General features: G+C 46.5%; 1 protein-coding gene across 9 annotated transcripts in view; it reads left to right on the top strand.

Moving 5' to 3' along the window:
- RGS8 (regulator of G protein signaling 8) overlaps positions 1 to 21140 on the top strand; it is a 41977-nt gene that overhangs the window by 5889 nt on the left and 14948 nt on the right. Inside the window, exons 2-6 of one of the 9 annotated variants that reach the window (XM_030495496.1) lie at positions 5004 to 5115; positions 6474 to 6686; positions 13437 to 13495; positions 17496 to 17597; positions 18541 to 18602. In XM_030495496.1, the coding sequence (XP_030351356.1) occupies positions 6582 to 6686; positions 13437 to 13495; positions 17496 to 17597; positions 18541 to 18602 (328 nt within the window). In that variant the 5' untranslated portion in view covers positions 5004 to 5115; positions 6474 to 6581. Of the gene's footprint in view, positions 1 to 5003; positions 5116 to 6473; positions 6687 to 7164; positions 12780 to 12828; positions 13172 to 13436; positions 13496 to 15033; positions 15572 to 17495; positions 17598 to 18537; positions 18603 to 21140 lie in introns of those variants that run through there. The other 8 variants (XM_030495494.1, XM_030495495.1, XM_030495499.1 and 5 more) reach the window with 8 other exon arrangements.

The raw sequence follows: 21140 nt of genomic DNA, 5'->3' as shown, positions 1-21140 counted from the left end.
CTATGACAAGATTAAAAGGTCTTACTGAAAATGTCTTACGGCTAGGGGAGAGGCAGTACATGACAAATACAGAGTCTTTCTGGCATAGTCATACCTGATGTGACTCTAGATGAAACTGGGTACAGAATGGTTGGATGATTCTACCTGGGGAGGGGGGAACTTAAATGTGTATTTTGAGATGCTTGTCCAAGGAACATTTCTTTCAATCTTGGATGGTGAATAGAAATGTGGTTTAATATATTTATTAACAAACTATTACAGATTTGAAGAATCTGTAGGCTATTGAAGAGAGGTATGGCTGGAATTCAAATCTTGACAAATGCAGAAATGATCATGGAAAAACTAGGATGCCATGCAGTACAGATAAATGCGAGTTTCTGTATTTAGGAGAAAAAACCCAGCTCTGTAGACAGCAGCAGATGCCGTCTGTTCTGACAGCAGAAACTGCTGGTGTTTATACTGGGTCACAAGCTAAACATGAGTCAACAAACTTGTCCTATTGTGAAAAAGCAAATACCATGCTGGGGTGTAAACAGTTATGCAGAAAGCAAAACAGGCGTAACTGTCTCTTCTTTCTGCTCAGCATGGTGTGGTCTTAGCTATAATACCTGATTTTTGGGTTTGCAGCTGTGCTCTTGAAGAGAACCTGCATGCTGCCATAATTCTCAGTCTGTGCTTCTGGACTGACAAAAAGCACTGCTGTTTGCTTGCTGCCTCGTGACTTGGGTGTCAAATGATTCTCTTTGATACAGAAAAGCTGTTTCCTCCTGCCTGCAAGCAGGGAAGGCAGAGACTGATATCAGAGAGTTGACCGGGTGAACAACTTGGGTTCTCTTTTTGGTGTTGCATGCGGTGCACTCCTAAAGCTCAATTCCTAGCCCATGCAGAGTTGACCTCTTATGCCAGTGTGTTTTGACAGTTAATACTGGATTTTTTTTAAGAGCAGACGGGCTGTTTACATCATACCTTTGTTGAATATTCTGGGTGCTCCCTGAAGTCCACAGGATTCCTGGAACTTGCATCCATGCTGCCTTTGTAGGCAGTCTGAGCTCAGGATCATCTGGGTCTGGACCAACTTCACTTGCCCATGAGACTGTGGGTCTTCATCTGCCTGCTGTCAGGCAAATAGCATATTTGCAAAGGCAGATGATGGGAAAACCCTGAAATATAACCTACTTTCTGTGGGTCACCTTGTTTGGACACTTTTAGTCATGCAGAAGGAGATTGCAAGCAGGATATACACAACTTGACTAATAAATACAGCTTTATGGCTTTAACACAAAGTGGGGAACATAGGTTTTAACAAGCTGGTAGACCAAGCATTAGTACAAGCTGCTACATCAGGTGTTAGTATGCTTCTACCCTCCTTTTCCTAAGACATCCAAAGAGCCTTTGCTGGCCACATAGGCATTGCCAGAAGCAGAAAGGTTGGTCTCCAGTACTCTCTGCAGCTGATCCTTAGTGGCGCTCAGTTGCTGTCTTCTGCCTCCATGAGTATTTCCTATAGAATTTTCAATATTGATGTTTTTCCCCTTGAATCTTTGAGCTCCTGACTTTCCCTGCTGCAACAATTCTGTAACTTTGTCTTATCTGGCATAACTGGTTTACATATTTTTATTTTTTTTTCACTTGGCAATTTCTCCCTATTTTAGGGAGCTGGGCTGCATTGAAGTTAGGCATTAGGCCCTTGGACACTGCTGAACCCGTTGGAGAAGTGGTGGAAAGTTAGAGAGAGAGGATTACACTGTTCCCAGTCTTGGAGGCAGTGTCGGTGAAAGCTAAGCAGGTAGCACTGTTGATGTCAGACAAGTGATGGGTTAGGCTGGCAGGGAGGGAGGAGGCTAAGAGTCAACCTCAAGCACCAGAGCCAGTCCTGTCTCACCACTAGCATTGATTATGGGGGCTGCCTTGCCTGCTGGATTTGTCCCATAGGGGACAGATCTTCCCAGCTCATGGCTACTTATAAGGGACTTTCAGCTGCCTCGCAACATGGCTCCATGTTTTCCTGGGCTGCACTAATAGAAATCTGAAAGACAAATTAATCTGCATGTGCTTAGTCAGAGCTGGCATGTGGTTTTCCAGGCATGGGAGCCAGTTCTCAGGGTCAAAATGTCTGGACTGTGTTTATATATCTTGCCCAGTGTCATGAGAGCATCTAAATGCAAGTGTGGCCAGTGGAGAGGGATGACTTGGTGCTTGGGCCTCTTGTTCTTTGCAAAATAGTACTTGGTCATACCATCTTCCACAGAGGGTAAAGACACACATCTCCTCTCCAAGTGCACTACTCTTTAAATGGAGGCCCATCAGTTTTGCCAGATGTTAGTTTAGCAATGCAAGGGCTAAACAAACAGCAGCAGATGGGAAGTCCCCTGTTGTTGTGCACCACAAAGCCAGAATACAACTCCAAACCACATTCTGCAGAGTTGCTGCTCACAGCGGGTTAGTTTGAGTAAGCAGTGAGCTACAGCTGAGGGAAATGAGAGAGCAGCAGGAACGTTGTTATATCCTTCTCTGTTGTGTTTAGGAAGGAGCATTGGAAGATGATGGCTCACCTCTGAGCTCTGTGTGTTGCTGCTGCGGCAAGGATAAATGCAGAAGTAATACTTTTCTTCTTCTTCTTCTTTTTTTTTTTTTTTTAAAAAAACCTTTTTCTCCAGAAATGCTTTACCAAGAGTATTGCTCCCAGGGCCGTTTATTTTAGGGGAGAGAGACAGGTTATCTCAATAGTCCTTTCCTTAAAGAGTTGTTATGCAATGTTCTAGCAAGAAAGACCTTCTCCAGAGACTATGCTTTCCCTAAGGAGATTAATCTATTTTGTAGAGCTTTTTCTTGTGTGTTTCAGAAAACTTATTTCCTTATTTCTGTCTCCGTTTATTCGGAAACAACATGATACTGTTTGAGGCCTTGGGTCTGTTGGTCCCCTGTGATGTGGTGGTCTCCCTTACCTCCCAGACACACAGAAGTTACAATACAGCTGTCTGCGGTCAATGCCTTTGTTCAGTACTGCCCCTGGCTTGGACTTTGCTTACAGACATCCAAAGCCCTGGGTTACCATCCTTTCTGGAAGTCTCATCCCTTGGTGTTTTCACATGGGTGTTCAGGAACATGGCCCCAGGGACTGGAGACTAATGGAGCCAGAGGCTACAGAAGCATCCACAGTTTGGTGCTTTATCCCTTCATTTCCTCATAGGAGTGAATTTACTTACCTTTTCTGCCGTTTTCAAGACCCATTCAGCCAATAAAGGGCTTTCCCAGACTCCCAGGTTCACACATTCAAAATCAGACAAGTAGCAGCATCATGTTGTTTCCCACCAGTGCCGGCACTGCCACATGATGGTTTCTGGAGCTAAAAGACCTCTTAAAGGTGAGGGGTGTCTGAAAAACACCTGGGTGACTAGCTCTGAGATTTGTATTTCCAGGCTGGGTATTACTGGATTCACAACCTGGTTTAAGTAGGGTAGCACATGTGTGTGTGAGGGGAAGGGGAGACAAATGTCACTGGCAAGCAGATGCTGGTGAAGCTGTCTGTCCCTGCAGGTGCCAGGGTTCCTGAGGTGGAACCAAGCCATCAGATTTCACAGCCAGGATGAGCTGCTAATTTCAGTAATGGCACTGCCCCAGCTGCCTGCTTTGTAAGATGCTTAGGTTTTGTTTATGCACAAGGAAGCTGTGTTTTGTGAGTGCCCCATCCACCACAGGGGATGTCTCTGTGAGCAAAGGGCCAGCACTAATGCCATCCTGTATGACTGTGAATGAATTTGCACTTTATTCAGTGCCCTCCACCCCTGCTGAGCCAACGGCCCTGCACTGCTCATAGGCGTGCATGGATGCTGCCATTTGCAGCGCTGGTTCAGCTGGGCTTCCACACCCTGGTGCCTCTAATTCCAGACAAAAAAAGGGTCATGGAGCAGCGAACACAACAAGACCTCTATTCTTAGCCTGTAAAGCCTCAAAGCTGTTTCTCTGGGGTGCAGGGTGATGAATATGCAGTTACTGGAGCTCTCAGCAAAGCTGAGTGCATAGCAGTGTTTGTCATTAGCTCTGAACATACACTCCTCTCCCATTGGATCCGTAGCCTTCACTGCAGCTTTTCACAGTTACATAAATATGGCCTATTTTCCCCTCACAAAATAATCTTGCTAAGTTTAGGCTTTTGCATACATACAAAACAAACCCTCTGATTTTTCACATGCAGCTGGAAATCCTGGATCACCCAGGGAGAAGCCATCCCTGATGGTATAAAGCCTTTACAGTGGTGATGGACAGTGGCACTGACAGTGTCTCTTTGTGAGTGACATGACTCTGCAAAGTCCTGGACGCTGTGCTGCAAATCATCTGAGATGCCTTGTCCTTTTTCCCCCTGGGAAAGTCAGACCCCAGCCGTATGGCTGCAAGGATGCTGGAGGGTCTGCCTTCCTGGCAGGCTGCATGGCGTCCTGGAAACTGAAAGGTTAGCTGCATGCTTTGGGGCACAGAGCAGATAGCTCCTCACTCTCCAGAAGCCACAGATGTGGGTATTATTTTCCCCAAAGATGGTTCATGCCCACCCTGCCTTCAACTAGGAGCTTGAGCTACAACATATCTGCATTAAAAACAGCCCTATAGAGAGTGGATGTAATTTGGAAATCTTCCAGCCTTGGGGTGTAAGAAAGCTGACGTGCACCCACTGAGACTCCCGGAGGCTTTATTAGTGATATATATAATACACATGCACAGAGCTGAAAAAAAGATGTAAATGCCCACCCTTGCAGTAATATTACTCCCTACTTCAGCAGCCTCAAGGAATCCAGCTCCCCAGTGGTGCTGGAGTTTCAGCATGCTGGGGAGATGGTTAGGATTCTGACATAGCATCACATCTCAGCCTCTTACTCCTCTTGTGGTGGGAATAAGGATTCCTGATTTTAGGTCCTGAAACCATCATCCCCTGAGACAATGTATCTGCTGCTACAGTCAGAGAAACCATCTGTAACTATGGATCTACAATGAGACCTTTTCTATTCTAGGGCTGATGGCATGCTGTGACTTAAAATATGTTCTGACAGCTCCTGGCAGAGAGACTCATGAGGGAGATGTTTCCTGGAGCTGGGCACCAATGTCCTGAGGCCAGCTGAGCAGGTAGGTGGCTTGTGTACTGGATTTTGGCTCAGTAGGACTGGGTCCTATCCTGCTCTGCTGCAGACATGTGATCTCAGGTGAGTCTTTAAGGTGTACTATTGGACACAGTCACTTAAAGATGGACTTGGCAATGTGGTGTACTCTCAGGTTAACTGCTGTAAGGAATATTGACTAGGAGACTTTCTGTGCTTGTAATTCAATGCCTGCCATCCCACTGATTTTTGTTAACAGCAGCCTTGTGGCTAGGTATCTACGTGTCTCTGAAATCACTAATGGGAGATGCTAGAGTAGGGAGCTGCAGTGAACAGGTGACTTGGTTGTTTCAGGGGAGTGTATAGTACCTTAAGTATCTGACTTTGCTTTCATTTTAATCCTTCTGACCAAACTGAGCACCCCAGGCAAGACCCAGTTCCTCTGAGTGGTAAGCTACTAAGGAAGAAGGGGGGAGGAGGTGTGGGATCTTTCACAAAGCTGAAAAAGGAATCAGAGCTAAATCTCTCACTTCCTTTCAAAGGGGTACCTCCTTCTAAGCATGTGATGCTTTAGAAAAGCACATTGTAAAAATCTGTGGAGTGAGGAATAGGTGCCCCTTCGGGGAGGATTACACTGTCTCTGAATCCCTGGCATTTTGGGTCTGTCATTGCAGCAGATCAGCAGTGTCAGGGACTGCAGGCAGCTCTGCACACAGCTTCCTGTGCAACATGCATAGGGGAGGTATTATGGCTTGAGTGTCTTTCCACACCCTCCAACACTCCTGCCAGGCCTTTGGACCTGTATTGACATGACCTGGATAATGGGAATGAGAGGGGAAGTCTGAGCTTTATGTGATGCTGGTGTTTTGGGTATGTGCAACCCACTTTCTGTCCATCTTGCTGCAATACTATCTTCAAAAACTCTGGGTCAGGCTAGCCTTACACCATCCCTCAGTGCAGCTGAGGAGGTCTGGGGTTGGGGTTCTTTTTATGTTGAAAGGAAGAAAGGAGTCATCAAGGAAAAGCTGAACTCTCTATCACTGCAATCCCTTCTAGCCCTCTGGTATGGCATTCCCCCTCCCAGGTAAAAGCAAAGACAGACAACAAAGCCCCTGGTGCCTAAGTGGTAGTTTTCCTTGCTCTAATGGTCTGTGAGGTCCTAATCTCTTCCCTGTCTCTTTTCCCCACCGTGCCCCTAGCCAGCAGCAGATGCTGGCAAGTTCTCTGCGGGCAGCAGCCAGCCTGCAGCAATAATGAGAGCAAGTCAGGCAGTGCCATCCTATACAAGCGTCTGTCTGCTCTGTGTGTATGTGTTTGCGAGAGTGCACGCCCTCATTCTTCCTTCTCCCCCTTCCCTCTCTTTCGTAACCCCCCTCCTTCCACCAGCTCTTGTTCTTTTCATGAGACACAGGGCTAGGGAGCCAGGAAAAGTGGCACAGTGCTGCTGCTCCTCCAGAGATAACTGTGGCCGGGCTGGGTCCTTCACCCTCCCCGATGCACCAGGAGTCTGCAGACACTGTTCCTCAGGGTCCCAACCAGCTATGTCCATCAAGCACCAAAAGCCACGTAGCCACCACCCCGCTGCCAGCTGCAAGACAGGTAAGAGCTAGGAGAGCCTTGGTAGGTGATGAAAGGCCCTGTGGTCCTTTGCTTGATTATGAGTCCCTGGGGGAGGGGTTTTTACTTGCCCCAGTTTTCGGGGGGAAGGATGGCTCCACAGGCAAAATGGGAGAGGAAGGGTGCTACTCAGATGTCACCCCTATTAATGTCATGACAGTGCTTTTCCCGGTGCGTTAATCTTCCCGTGGCGTCTTATGAATGGTCAAAGGGACACAAACACTGATTCTAATTAGCAGGCAGAGAAAGAGAGCAGCATATTTCATAAGTTAAGCCCAGCCCAGACCTGACTGGGCTGATAAAGGAGACACAGGACTCATTCTAGGGTGATCTCCGTTTCAATGGGATTAGCAGTGGGCCTTTGATGCTGAGAGAAAACATCAGCCTAAGCTGGTGCCTGCAGCTCTGCGATCTTCATCATCTTTTCATTGATTCCCCCTCCCCCCCCCCGCCTTCACTATTATTGTTGTTTTAAAATGGTGGATTGTATTTCCTTTGAATATTTGGGTATCATCTGTGACATTGTGACTAATACTGGGGTTAATGCCGGGGCTGAGCTAGTTAAAAATAAGAGTAATCGGAGCAAAAAGAGAACATGTTGGAGAGCGAGAGAACTGCATTGAGCAGAGCCTGTAGCAAAAACTTGCAGATGGCAAGAGCATGTGCACTCTTTGGGGGAAGACTGGGGGGTTAACGCATGGGACTCCTTATTCTGCAGCCCTGATTGCAGGGATGCTGTAACTCACGGAGATTGCTGCAGCAGCAAGGGTCATCTCTTTGCCATCATTTGATGGGTGGGGAAAATAGGCTAGTAATTTGGCACAGCTAAGATATACAGGGCACCCATTGTGCTAGCATCTTCTCTTTGTGGCCGATTATCGCTGCACCCAGTTCCCAGAGGAGCACAGTTGCATTCCCTCTCCTGGGGAGTGTATGTATTGCATAAAGTGCTGTGCTTTCGCTGTCCTGTTGTGCTGCCCTTCTCTGAGGATCACTTGTTCCTGCAGTCCCAAGCTCCTCTGAAGCAGCACGGCCTGCACTGGCAGAACAAGCCTGGCTCTTGCCTTGCAGTCCTTCCATGTGGCTCTAGAAACATTGCCCAGTCCCTAGGGCTGGACTGGTGCAGGAGCTGGCAGAGCTCAGTGTGCATCTCTATCTAGACTGGCAGGACACAGGTAATGATTGCAGGCCAGTCTCCTGAGGAGAGATTGGTGCTGGTTGCAGCAGGCATTTTTATGAAAGAATCTCCGTCTGCTGGAGAAAGAGGATGAGCCCATCTAAATCAATTCATTTATGTTTTAATTAAGGCTAGAGCAGCAGCCTCCAGAGATGAAAGAGAAATTCCAAGTCAACCATGCAGTTAACTCTGTTTGTATTTCATCGTACAAATATCCATTCAACTGCTCACACATTTAAAGTTAAGCACGTGCTCAGTGGGAATGACCTCCTGGAGCCAGGCTGTGTATCTGTATAGTGGTTAATAGCCCCAGTAAATCCTTGCTGTGGGACCTGGATGCCTTGTGAGCCTGAGTTTTTGAAATAACGGTGAGGAGCAAAGAAGCATAGACCTTGTCCATCATAAATGGATTTATGACTGCAACTCTGAGATCTTGGGGCTGATTTCTAACATCCAATAAACGACTAGTTTGCAGTATTCAGCTTGCAAAATGCAGGCTACTTGCAGGCACCTTGAATCATCTCTCAGCAGCAAATTAACCCCATCTGTCAGCAAGCCTCACTCCCTGGCCTGTGTCAAGCATCAGATCTCAATCAAAACATAGAAGGGACAGAGCATCTGCAGGAGGGGATCTTTGTGAAGGTCTGTCTATCAGGGTGGATCTGTCTTGGCTTCCCAACCACACACACCAACTGCGTTACAGATGCTGCCATATTGATAGCAGCAGCGATGCCGAAAGCTGGGAGGACTCCAAGGCTGCACAGAGCAATTCTATGTCAAGCCCAATCCTTTCTGCCTCCCTGCTCCACACGAACAGCATCCTCTCCAACGCACATGCAGAGGCACCGACCTGCTTCTTTGCATGTAACTGCTTCTGGGCACGGGAGCATGTTTCCTCAGAGAACAATTATGAAATTGTAATAAAGTGCTTTAGAGGGGAAATTCTTCCCTTTGATTCCTGTCTTGCATGTTGGCCCTCTCAGCCCTGAGCCCCCCACACTGCTTAGCTGCTGGTTTTGCATGCTACCTGCCTGGAGGAACTGGGAAGGGAGCGGGGAGCAGCCAGGCTGGGGCCGGGAGCCATCTCACAGCAGAGGCATCTGTTCTGCTGCAGCAATCGCAGTGCCTGAGAGCCACAAACATGTCCAGGAGACACTTTTATCATTGACGCAGGGGAGAATTTAAATAGCTGCCATGCTCTCAAGCTAAGCCAGAGACAGAACTGTGGATCACACTTTATGTAATTCACTTTTATTTTTAAACACAGTCTTTTATTTTCAAGGGGAGTTCAACTCAGTGGGTGTCTCCTCTTTCCTGCACTTGTTAGCACATGTGAAGTGGCTTCTTTTATCAATCCCCCATCCGGTATATCTGCTGCTTGATTTCCTCACCTACCCCTGAAACTCATCTCTCCTTGTTTCACCTTTCAGGATCTCATGCTTGCCAGGCCTGATGTGGAGAGTGATTTGAGATTTAAGGTGAATAGAAAAAATAACCCCTGAAAGACACTCTGAGCTACATGTCTGGATATTTCCTAATGTTACTGTAGCTCCTTTTTAGGAGGGGGATCTGTTCTTGTGTCTTTCTTCACAAGTAAGATAAGTCTGTGATTTGTTTTGCAGTTTAGGAAGGTATCTATGTCAGTCGGAATTTCTTCCTCCCCAGACAGTTACCTTGTGCTGGACCAAGTGTGTTTTCTGGTGGACCCTCAAACAAGCAGGCAGGCAGCCCAGCATAGTGAGCATAACATTGCATGCCAAATGTCTGTTACTAACAATTTCCTTCCAGCTTTAATTGCAAACAGTGGTAGAGAACAGCAAGCTCTGGAGGTAAATTAACTATAAATCTGAATTACCTTGGGATCAGGCCTGTACAGGTACCATATATCTGGATTCTGGATAAATTTTGAATGACCATATGTCAGAGGACATCAAATGATGCATAGTGTCATTAGAGATTTGCTAGGATTGTCACTCCAGGTCAAGGGTGGTTGATCTTTCCAGTTCTTCTTCAAGCCCCTTCAGGTCACACCAGAAGTTGACCATGGCTGCAGGCTTGTAGGTGAGCTAAAGGCAGGCTTTACAGCATGCAGGTCACCTGAATTCCCAAAGCAGTGACCACTGTGGGAGGCAGCCAGCTTCATGTAACTGGCATTTTACAGTCACAGGACCTACATGACTGAGCATCTTCCAGAGAGATCACAGAGGTAACAGGATCTCATGAAAACATTCCAAAGGATGACTTCACCTGTGGGGATGTATCTGCCAAACATCACAGCAGTCTGAAGAAGCACTTTCTTGGCACCAGGGAAAACCTCTTGGACCAGGAAGTTGTGAAGCACACCCTCGAACAAGCTCCTTGCAGCACAGTACTAGAAAAGAGAGATGCTGGCACAGACCCAGGAAAAGTCGCAAAGGAAGAGCAAACGCAACCCCAGAGAAGTTCAAAGCCCCTGTGGCATGGATCACTGTAAATATGACAAGGGCACGAAGTCAGAAATGAGAAGTGGAAGCGACAGTAGCAGGCTTCGCGTGATAGTTCGTTAAGCATAAAATAATGGAATCCCAGAGCAGCAGCAGACCCCTGCGGAAACAGAGCAAGAGTGAGAAGACACAGAGAAGTCTACTTAAATGTCAAGGTGAAGGGATTTGTTTAAGGCAAAGCCACTGGAGTTGTGAGCCAAGCAAATGAGCTAGTCAGTGTAGGCATCCTCTGATCTTCCAGCCCGCACCTGAGGAGGGTGATTAGCTGCCAGCCCTGGGAGGAGCATCCCTGTATCTGGAGAGGCAAAAGCCACACAACTACCAGCCAGAGCTGCCTTCCTGGTCCTGCTGGATGTGTAAGGGCAGACGTACTGGAAGGAAGAGATGTTTTCAGGCCATGCAATTCTATCTAGCAGTTGGGTGGCAGAAACTGGGACCAAGTGAAACTGGTGGAGGTGTTTGGTCCAGAAGAAGATTTTGGGTAAAAAAGACTTGAATGATAATCAATGGACAAAACACACAGAATAGGCAGGGAGGTATTTAAAATAATAGGGAGGGTGGAAATGACCCTGGACATAGTGGAGAGAAGATTAACATCCAGGGAACAGGCTGGTAAATTCCCTTCCACCCTGCCCAGTGACAGCCAACACTCCCAACACTGCACATGTTCACTACTTGTGTGTTTGCTGTTAGCAGGTCATGAGGAAATTGCTTCAATGTAATTGTTGGAGAGATTTAAAATTTTGGATGGGATTCAAGCCTAATATCAAAATGAGTTATTTTATTAAAAGCTTTTAAATAGAAGCTACAGAGTAGTCAAAAGCAGGAGAGCTATTTTGGAAGGAATTTGCCATAAAACTCTTCTACTGCACAGAAGCTTTCTAAAATATTACCTTGTAAAAAATGTAATTCTCTTTACCTGCAATTTAATTACATTTCCCATAGTGCCCGTGTCAGCATAGTTCACTTCTTTTTGTTCTCCATTAACTCACACCTGGCCCCAGAAACTAGAAGAAAAAACTGTTGATGTTCAAAGTTGTTTGTGGATTGTTAAAGGATCTCACTGAGGTCATGAAAAGGTTGTACTTACGTATTGGAGAAAGAGGAATATAGAAATATGGTCTCTGGCCATACTGTCGATGGCTGTGAGATGGCAATATAGAAAACTGGCGTAAAAGCAGGAGCAAAAGTGGAAGCACTCGTGTGGTCGTCTGAGTTATCCCATCCAGAGTTAGTGGATCAGAGTTTTTGATCTGTTTGAGATTGCAGAAAAGTCCGGGTATCTGAATAAGGGACCAGAATCATCTAGAGCTTTGTTGATTAACATTTTGTTGACCTCCTCCACCCCACAGTGTCTCTGTGTGTAAATGAGATCTGATAGTTGTCTTGGAAGTATTATGAAAGGAACACTTGTGATATCCTGCGGTTGCCCAGAGAGAACCCGGAAATGTGGAAATGCATTAAAGCAAAAATGACGTCTTAGAAGTTAAACCCTTGGTGATGTTGTATTAAATTTGTCTTGTGTTTGGGGCAAGGGCTGAAGCTGAGTGTTATTTAACTTGAACAAACTAGGCTATCATAGCAGAGGCATAAGATGAACCTCAACCTTTGACCTTGGCTGAGAGGAGATTGTATCTGCCATGGTGTTTTCTCAGTGCTTGTCTTCTGATAACTGGAGACATGATTAATCTGAGTCAGGATGACCTGGGCTTTGCGATGTGAGGATGAGAACAAGGCAAATATTTCCTTTCACCATTGAGCTGTGAAGGAGGGGATCCAAGATGATGGAGAGCTGGGATCATTGCTGCAGTGCTACTAATCCCTTTGTTTTTGTAGTAAGTTTAGCAAGATTCTGTCTCTGCCTGGGAATATTGCCTGGTGATAATGTGCTATCTCAAGACATGCTTCCTGCTAGTAGCACCAGGATGTTAGGCCCAGCAGTTTTTTAGCAAAGGAGAGGCAGGCGACTGCAAGTTTCCAGGAAAAGGACAATGACTTGTTTAACTGCAGAGGACCTTTTTATTTTTTTATTTTTATTTTTTTTAGTTGATCAACCTCATTAGGATCACAAAAGCAATAAAGCAATGGAGATCCCATGACTTGAGCTCTCAGTGAGTCAGTGACACACATCAGTGCCTGTGCAGACTGCATGACATCCAGATGTTGTGCTAAGCTCAGAGCTGGGGGCTGTGCTGCAGCCCCACCATGTTGGTGCTCTGGGTTACGTTGTTGTTAGAGTCTCTGGGGTGAGGCACTGGACAACCTATGTGCACCCTCTGGAGGACGGAGGGGTGAGTGCAAGAGTGAAAAGGGAATTGGAGCCTATACCACGGGGTGAGCGCACTGAGAGAGGTTGCAGGGAGTGAGCAGGACTGCACACATCAGATGGGAGAAGCGGGGAGATGGATGCAAGGGGTCAGTCACACCACTGACTTGCCAGGTGGATTTTTTTTCTTCTGTCATCCCATGCCCTGCAAAAAGGTCCTCCCTTGCCTGTTGCCAAAATTTTATTTGGCTCTGCTGACACCTGGTCACTTTAATTAAACTCTCCCATCCCTAATATCTGTGGCAACTCCTAATGATCTGTGATCTGAGGGTAGCAACCTTCCCTAAACCTCAGAGGAGCCGATTAAAACGATGCAGGCGGATGCTTTTTTCCAACATACCGAGGGTGACAACAGCGAGTGCTTTTGCAGGCGTCTTCCCCTCCCCACCCCCAGATGCTCCCTTCCAGCCTTTGGCATCCACCGCACGTGCAGAGCAGTCCCCCATCTCCAACGGGGGAGAAGCAGGGGTTTTGCTGCCAGGTGGGTGAGGAGGGGGTGCAGCAAAACATGCTGCTCTGGTGGGCTCCCCAGCAGTGCCGCCAATGAGCAATGGGAGCCAGCTGCACAGCAGAGCCTCAGTCTGCTGGCTTGAGGCTGCTGTAGGGGTTTGCTGGATGTGAGAGAGCTGCTTTGAGCTGCGCTGCTGCTGGCCGGAGAGAGGTGGGGAGGGGAGGGGTGTCAAAGTGAGACTTTCACCCTGTGCAAGGGGTTTTCTCTGAAGAAGACCGCTCTGCTCTCTCCCCAGAGCCTCTCTGACCACACTGTCGGCACAGACCCACTGGCAGAGAGGACAGGTCAAAGGCAGTGAGTATCATTTTCTCCGTGTCTGTCTGCAGTGCCTCTGTTCAGTTTTTTTCTGGCTTTCGCTGCGTTTGAATGAATGGTCTTAATCTCTTGAAGCCCTTGAAATCTCATGGTTTGTTTTGTTTGGGGTTTTTTTGTTGTTGTTGCTTTGTTGTGGGTTTTTTTAACCTTTGTGCTACTGTTTTTTTTTTCTATTGGGATGGTTTCTTTATCTTTGCTCAGGTGATCTCCTGGGGTGGTTTGATAACCTGCATGTCACAATCATACCCCTCCCTTTCTGTCTTCCAAGGAGAAACCCCAAAACACATCCATGATGAGACTGGCAATTCTCCTTGACTGGGGTCCTTTCATAGGAGTGGGAGGTAGGATGAAGGATGGAGAGAGACGCAAAAAACCTCACCATGGACCCCTACCAGGATGCCTTTACCAGACAGCACAGATTGTATTTCTGAAGTCATAATTGACTGGCTTTATTTGCAATCAGAGTAAATGTCCATGGGTATGTCAGCGTAGCAGTGGAACTGCCTTCACAGGAAATGTAGGTCTTGGCATCCGTGAAGTCAGACAGACTTTGGGATCACAGAGAAGTTCGGTGCTGCCTAGCTGTGCAGGTTATTGTTGCGGGGGCTGGCAAGTGGGTGGGAGCAGGGGCAAGCAGAAGGCTGTTTCATAACAGTACCCCAAAAAACAGGCTGCTGGAGGAGGCTGCAAGGGAGAGGGCACCTGGCTCTGCTTCCAGCCGTCGCTTCACAGCAGCAGTGGGAAAGAGGAGTAGGGGCTGCTGGGCTCCAGGAAATCATGTGCTGTGGCCCCACATGCGGGTGAGGCTGTTAATGAGGAAATTTAAAGGGGCTTAAGGAATTACAAGGATTGATTTCAGTTAAAGCGTATCGAAGCAGCCGGTCAGGGTAAGGATTAAGGAAATGCACTCACTGGCATGTAGCACAATCCCAGTTCCATTAATTTGTTGGGAAGAGGCTTTGTGCATTTTTAATGTAATCAGATTTTAAAAGGGATGGCATTGGACAGCCCAAGATCTGGGATCTCCCCAGGTCCCAGCAGAGCAGGGTCCTGGTTCCTTTGCACACAGCCTCTACTCTTATCAGTTCCTTTGTCTCCTCCTCCATTTTTTCCTCTGGGCAAGAGGACATGGAGGTTACCTGGAGCTTGGCCCTGCCCTGGCAATTACGAAACCTTTGCCCTTTGCTCACCATATAGTCCTGCTCTGTTCCATTGGCCTCCTTGCTGGTGGATCTCACCTTCACGCTCTGATGTGAGATTTGTTCAATCAGCTGCCTGTGTGCCAAGGCTCACAGGGACACTACCATCCCTTCCTTCCCACCTCCTCCCTTCCTTTCCTCTTTCCTTCCTTCCCCTTTGCAGACTGTGCATCTCCTCGGTGGCTCCCCACAGGCTCCCACCACCCCGAAGAAGAGATGCTTTCTTTGAGTTATTTTTGTGTGAGTGCTTAAGCCTGTGATGGTGAAAGGACCAGCATCTGCAGGCACGTGAAAGTCCTCCTGTTGTTCTATTTGCAGTGCCAGCTTTTCCATGGTGCCTGGCCAGTAACATCAGCCATGACCTGGAGGGACAGGGACAAGAGGTAGTTTGGTCTTCTTAGCGAGGCCAGCCTGGAGCTCTACCTGTTGAGGAGAGAGACCTTCAGAGGTGTTGAATGATGAGTGCGATAATGCCAACTCCTGCTGCTCCATGGTGAGCTGTGACGCCAAACTCAAGTCACTTTAGACCTGAAGCTGGACTTAACCTGCGGTCCTGATCTTAGAAGGAAATGCTGTCTCTCCTCTGTGATCATCCCTCAACTCTGAACGTCTTTCACTGAAAAACAGACCTTCCGCGCTAGGAGGCAAGGATCAAATGGGTTGAGAACAACTGGTCCTCCTTTTGTTTTGCAGAGGATCCTTTGATACATTTTTAAGTGCCAGGACATGGAACAGTAAATCCCTCCTTCCTGCACTCCTGCCTCCTGCAAACAGCCCTGACCGCTGTCCAAGCCAGCCAGTTAAAGGGTTAACTATAACTGGATGCCTGAATGGCTGCCTTACTGATCCCACGGAGGTAACTGAAAAGACATGATGCATCCCTCACCCCTGCCCATCCTGTCACTGCCTACCTCATCCAGCAAGCCTTTCAGCTCGCTGTGGTGCTCCCTCTTCCCTCCTGCCCTTCCTTTGCCTCTGCACCTCCCATGGATCCAGTTTCTTTCCCCTATTTCTCCTGTGTCCTGTCTTGGAAGTTCTCACCTAGAGATCAGTGTTCCACAAGAGACAAGCTCCTTGCGCATGGCGCAGTGTCTCTGTCCCTCAAACACTCTGATTCCCTGCTGCAGTCCCTTGATCTTAGGCATCAGAGAGAAATCTGAGCAGCATTGCGGTAACGCATGTCACACCTCTTGCTGCGAAATTCGTGAGCTTGCTAGAAAAAATAGTGCAGACAAGACAAAGGTTGGAGGTAGGAGGTATCAGGAAAGGTACCAGAAAGATCCTATAGTGACCTCAATGTCTGTTTGAGCACAGCAGGTCCAGCATGCTCAGCCAGGAACATGGCACTTTACACACGCTATTTTTGCATTGGTGTTTGAGGTTTATGTAGTGTAGCATCCCAAAACCACCAGCCATGGGTCCATAGTTTGAGGCTGTGCAACAATTCCTGCAACTGAAGATCTCCAGGTTTTTGTGCTTGTTAAATGCTGCGAGCTGCCTGTGCTGCGCCAGGGAGACACTCATTGCATTTAATTAACATTTAATTTGCTTTAAGATTACATTAAAATGTGCAATAATAGAAACTCTCTGAAGGGCGGGAGGAGAAGGGAGAAACAGGCATGCTACAGATTGGCTCAGTTGCTGAGCTCAGGTGCTGAAGTGTTCTGCAAGAATTACATATGGAAGAGAAAAATAATGTACTTTCCTCTACAGTCACAGAAAGTATTTAGCATCTGTTTGGCAGCAGGGCTCAGGGAAGGGCTTTCTTCAGCTCAGAAGTGGGTCCAGCAGCTGAGAAGTGGAGGCTAGGTCACTAAATCTTCCTCCTGTGGTCCAGAGGCGAGGATGGCCTTGTTCGATGTCTTGGGAATCTAGCAGAAGAGATGACCTTGGACTGGAGAGGCAAATCACAGGCTCTGCCCTTCTGGAGACCATGTAAAACCATTAACAGGCATCTCTATGTTTTTGAGAGGAGATGAGGCCAGTCCTGTATAATGCATGTGTGTGTTTTTTTCCCCCTCTCCTTTTGTGTTCCCCTCCATTTCAGGATTAGGTAATGAAGGATGCTATGGACATGTTTTCTATCCTGGGAAGGGGCTGGCAAGGACGCGAGGGGCTGATAAAGGTGCAAAGGCTCTTGGTCTGGTTTGAAATGTAGAGGGGAAAAAAGCAATAAAGCCATTTTCTGCCTGGGTAAACCTGTCAGGAAAGAGGCAGTTTTAGTCTGCTTATGTAACCTGAGTCTAAAGAAGCTACTTGGGATTGATCCTAGCCACAGTCTCATGGCTCTGCAGCACAGGCTCACCTTGTAGGTGCCTTACCCCCTCTCTTTTTCCTCCAGCCCCCTCCTGCCCTCAAACCCTGATATTTGTGCTTTTTCTGGTGCTGCTGGATTGTGGTGACTTATTTCTGGTATTGCTGCCCTTTGCTCTCCTCCCACACCTCACCAGAGCAGATCTTTCCAAGAAACCATCCCAAAGCGCAGTCTTTGAAAGTCTTTTTGCCAGTCAGAGCAGCTGAATGACTGGTGTGGGTGAGCCTTCAGCTGCTCTGGTGCTGTCTGTCCTTAGTGACTGCTTGGAGTCTCACTGAAGATGTTTCAGGGTCCCTCCCACAGATGAGGCAACCAAGGACACAGGTCTGATGAGGCACAGAGACACTGTGGTGTTTTGATTTGTTTTGTTTTTCTTTTTTTTTTTTTCCGCTCTGGCTAGACTTATAATTGTCATCTTCTTTGGTTTTCCCCTGCTTACACCCCTGCTCCCCCACATCGACCACAGGAACAGAGGAATGAGGACTCGCCTGGGCTGCCTGTCTCACAAATCAGACTCATATAATGATTTCACAGCTATTCTTCCGGACAAGCCCAACCGGGCTTTGAAGTGAGTATAGCTGCAGCATCCCACCCCAACCCCATTTCTGTCCTTCCTCTCCCTGCTCACCACCTCTTCTAGTATTCTCTTCCTTTTATTGTACTTTGTATAAGCTTTGACTAGTTCTTTTAGCCACAAGGAAGAAGGAAAACAGAACAGTGCTGATACAGCAGGAACACCTTCTTCAGAAAGTACCTGGATCATTGATACAAGTTCTCCTGTGAGACAGGACATGTGCACTGTCCCCACTGCTGTATGTGAGACATGTCTGCACATATTTGAGGATGTAATTTAGCCCTCTGTCATCACAAATCAAAGTCTGAACAGCTGACTCAGTGTAAGAAGTGACCAGCAATTTCAGGTCACAGTCTGCTTTAGCAAAGCCTTGCTATTAAGCACTACCCAGAAAGTTCTATGTTAGTTTGCACAATGTTTAAGGTAGATGCTTCAGACAATCCGGAGTCCTGATTTGAGATGAGTGGGATGGGATTCATGTGATCACAAGCCACTGCTTACATCTGAGCTAAAGACTCTAACCTTCCTCTTAAAGTCAAGAAACAGAGATAAACAATCCCGCAGGGATGGGTTTAATTTTGCTTGACTTTTGGCTTTTACAATGTAAATGTCTACATCTGAACTTGTTCTCTGGGCCTCTGCTTAGAGTCAGTGAGGAAAAATTGGTCCCTTTTTGGGTGTGATTCATCTGGTCTGTTTTACCCACCTACCCGGGGATGTGAGCTGAAGAAAGTCAAGTCCCTGCAAGTCCCTCGGTTTCTCCTCACTGATTCTAAATGGAGCCCAGGGTGACTTGCTCACCTGGAGACCTTGACACTGTAGACCTCCAAAGTTAAGTGAGAATTCCAGCCTTCCTCGGTGTCCTTGTCAAACAGCCCTAGAGGTGACCAGTGGCCATGGGTTGGCTGTAACTTACCCCTTCCTTTCTTTACAGAAGACTATCAACAGAAGAAGCATCAAGATGGGCAGACTCTTTTGATGTCCTTTTGTCCCATAAATGTGAGTAGAGACCAAATTCTACCTTTTTTACCCTCGTACCCTTAATACTGGTTGTAGCTAGAGCAAACAAAATGTGCACTGCGTAGAGCAGAAATGGTCCCTCAGGTGGCTGCTCACTACCCACTAGGCAATGCTCACAGTCATTTATGGGCAGGACTTGTCCTCTGGTTAAAAGGCAAGGGAGTGAGTTTCTGTGGGTTTCCTTCCTGGCTTTGCTCCTGACTGAGTGATCACAGCTGATAAAGTCATTAGCCCAAGGTCTAGCCTTCTCCAGCTCCTAGGAATGAGCTAGAGGCAGGACCCCAAGGCTGTAGCGATGTGTACCATCCTTTGGAGTGTACCCCTGGGTCCAGTCTTTCCACACAAGCAAATGGCAGGTTCTCAGCTCTCTAAAGCCCCCTGAGATCCGCGACACCAGCTTGTCTCCCTCTCCCTCCAGCTGCTCTTCTGAGCTGCCGTGCAGCTGTGCTGTTTTGAAGCATAGCCTTTTCTACAACACAACAGTGTATGTGGTTCAGTAACCTTGAACAACTTGCTCTGTAAAAGAGAAATCATGCGTGGTAGCCCTTAGCAGAATCTAATTTACAGTTGCCAATGCAAACTTGAAAATTTCACATCCAGAAACCTTATGCAAACATATAATCAGCGCACCGCACTCCATTGAATAGATCAATCATATCAGTTCTGTTCAGGAAACATTATTCTGCTTCAACAACATTTTCATGCTGGGAAATTATAAACAAGACAGAGAAGCTCACAGTATAAGTTCATTGGTGTGCTTCTATTGGAGAATAAAACAAGAGAGAGTGAAAGTTGGAGAAAAGTCAATGTGGGTGGTGAACTATTTTATTGCAACAAGGAACTATCTGACTTTCTTAGAGATTCAGGGTTTTCTGCACTTAATTTTTAAAATATAAGTGTAGAGTAATATTAGTATTTATATAAAGTGTAATTTTGCTGGATTTCTACTGAAATGACAACAGTTTTGGCAGGGAATTAAGTGACAAGTTAAAACAGGCTGGCTGACCAAGGCAGAAAAAGCAATATACGATCTTAACAGCAGTATCTTGTGGAGATTGTTGCTCTTGTAGCTAATCGGGGAAAAAAAGTATGGGTAGCTGTTTATGGCTAAGAGGGAACATTTATTTTGTGGAAATTCAAAACAAGAAGGGAAAAATGTACCAAATTGACTATTGGGTGCCTGGGGAATGAGGAGTGGGGAGGACAGGATATTCACATCAGCATTACAATTCTGTACTTGAGCCCCTGTTCCGCCTTCACTGCCGTAAAATTTGAAATTTTCTTTCTTAGCTACAGACTGCAGCAAAAGTGCTTTTGTTACAAAAGCCAGTGAATTTACGCATCTATGTACTGACATTATACAGATTGTTCTCTCTTCAGATGACTGCTGCAAATGCTAAATCAAACCTTATTTCAATTATTTTGTCCAACAGCCTCCACAAGAGTTTCTGGTTTTATTAATAGATTAGCCTTACAGAGTGATGAATTATCAACATTTTTCCTGTCCCTAGAATGGAAAGTGATTCTGAATAACTCTCTGGTACCTAATGAAAAATATTCAGTTCCTAATAACAACAGAAGGTGATCTTTAAAATTTAAATTAATCTTTTTTTTTTTTTTTTTTTAATCAGCAGTCACAGTGGCATTGCCTGGTGATTGGTGAAAAAAAATGTTTTTTGATAAACTACTTTCTAAAGGAATATATTAAAACTGTTCTGCACCTGAAGTTTCTGGAATCGCAAGCCTGGCAGTCAAGGGTTATAATGATGCAAATGCAGAAAGCTCTGTAGAAACAGAAGTGTTGTTTTAGTTACACTGGTTTAAAGGAGAGAAAAGCATGTATCCATAAATTGAGTTATATGGTAAAGTCATTGTGGTTATCCTTGTATCCAAAACACAGAGTATTGCCAGACATCTGCTATAAAAGCAGAACAAGAGAACTGCATTTTTGCTGTTAGAGATGTGCTGATGTTAGGCAGGTGAGGGAGTCTTTTGCTTTATCTGACCAAAATTTGAGAGTAAGAAAAGCAGTACCTGGCCTGCCTGCATCTGCCTGTAGTGAAGCTGCCAGCTAATATTGTACTTTTAGCACTGAGACGAACTGTCTCAGTGTAATTTTCCTGTGACTGCCCAGGTGAACAATATTAGCCAGGAAAAATCTGAATTCATGCCTGGGGGCATGGGCTAAGCAGCAGCTGGGCTCAGGGAGAATTTCGCCTGGGGCTCACAGCATCAGCAGGTAGACCGCTTCTGCTTGACATATCTGTCATAAACTCTTTCTTTGCTAGACGGACAATTCACCTATTTTGGAAGGGAGATGGTGATGCTGATTTCAAGGGGTTGAGTGGTGCTTTCTGCTGTGGTCAGATGTTAAAGTGGTTTAGGGTCCCCTACAGCCAAACTGTTCTTTGGGGGAAAAACCCCAGAGTGCTCAAGTAGGACACAGGAGCTGGATGCAGCAGCTGAAAATGGGGCAGTCATTATGGATAATATTGCAAGGAGGTTAAACAGTGCAAA

The sequence above is a fragment of the Strigops habroptila genome, chromosome 8, assembly GCF_004027225.2.
Source record: "Strigops habroptila isolate Jane chromosome 8, bStrHab1.2.pri, whole genome shotgun sequence".
Lineage (NCBI taxonomy): Eukaryota > Metazoa > Chordata > Aves > Psittaciformes > Psittacidae > Strigops > Strigops habroptila.
Note: the sequence above shows the minus strand (reverse complement) of the source record. Positions and strands in the feature narration are given on the sequence as shown.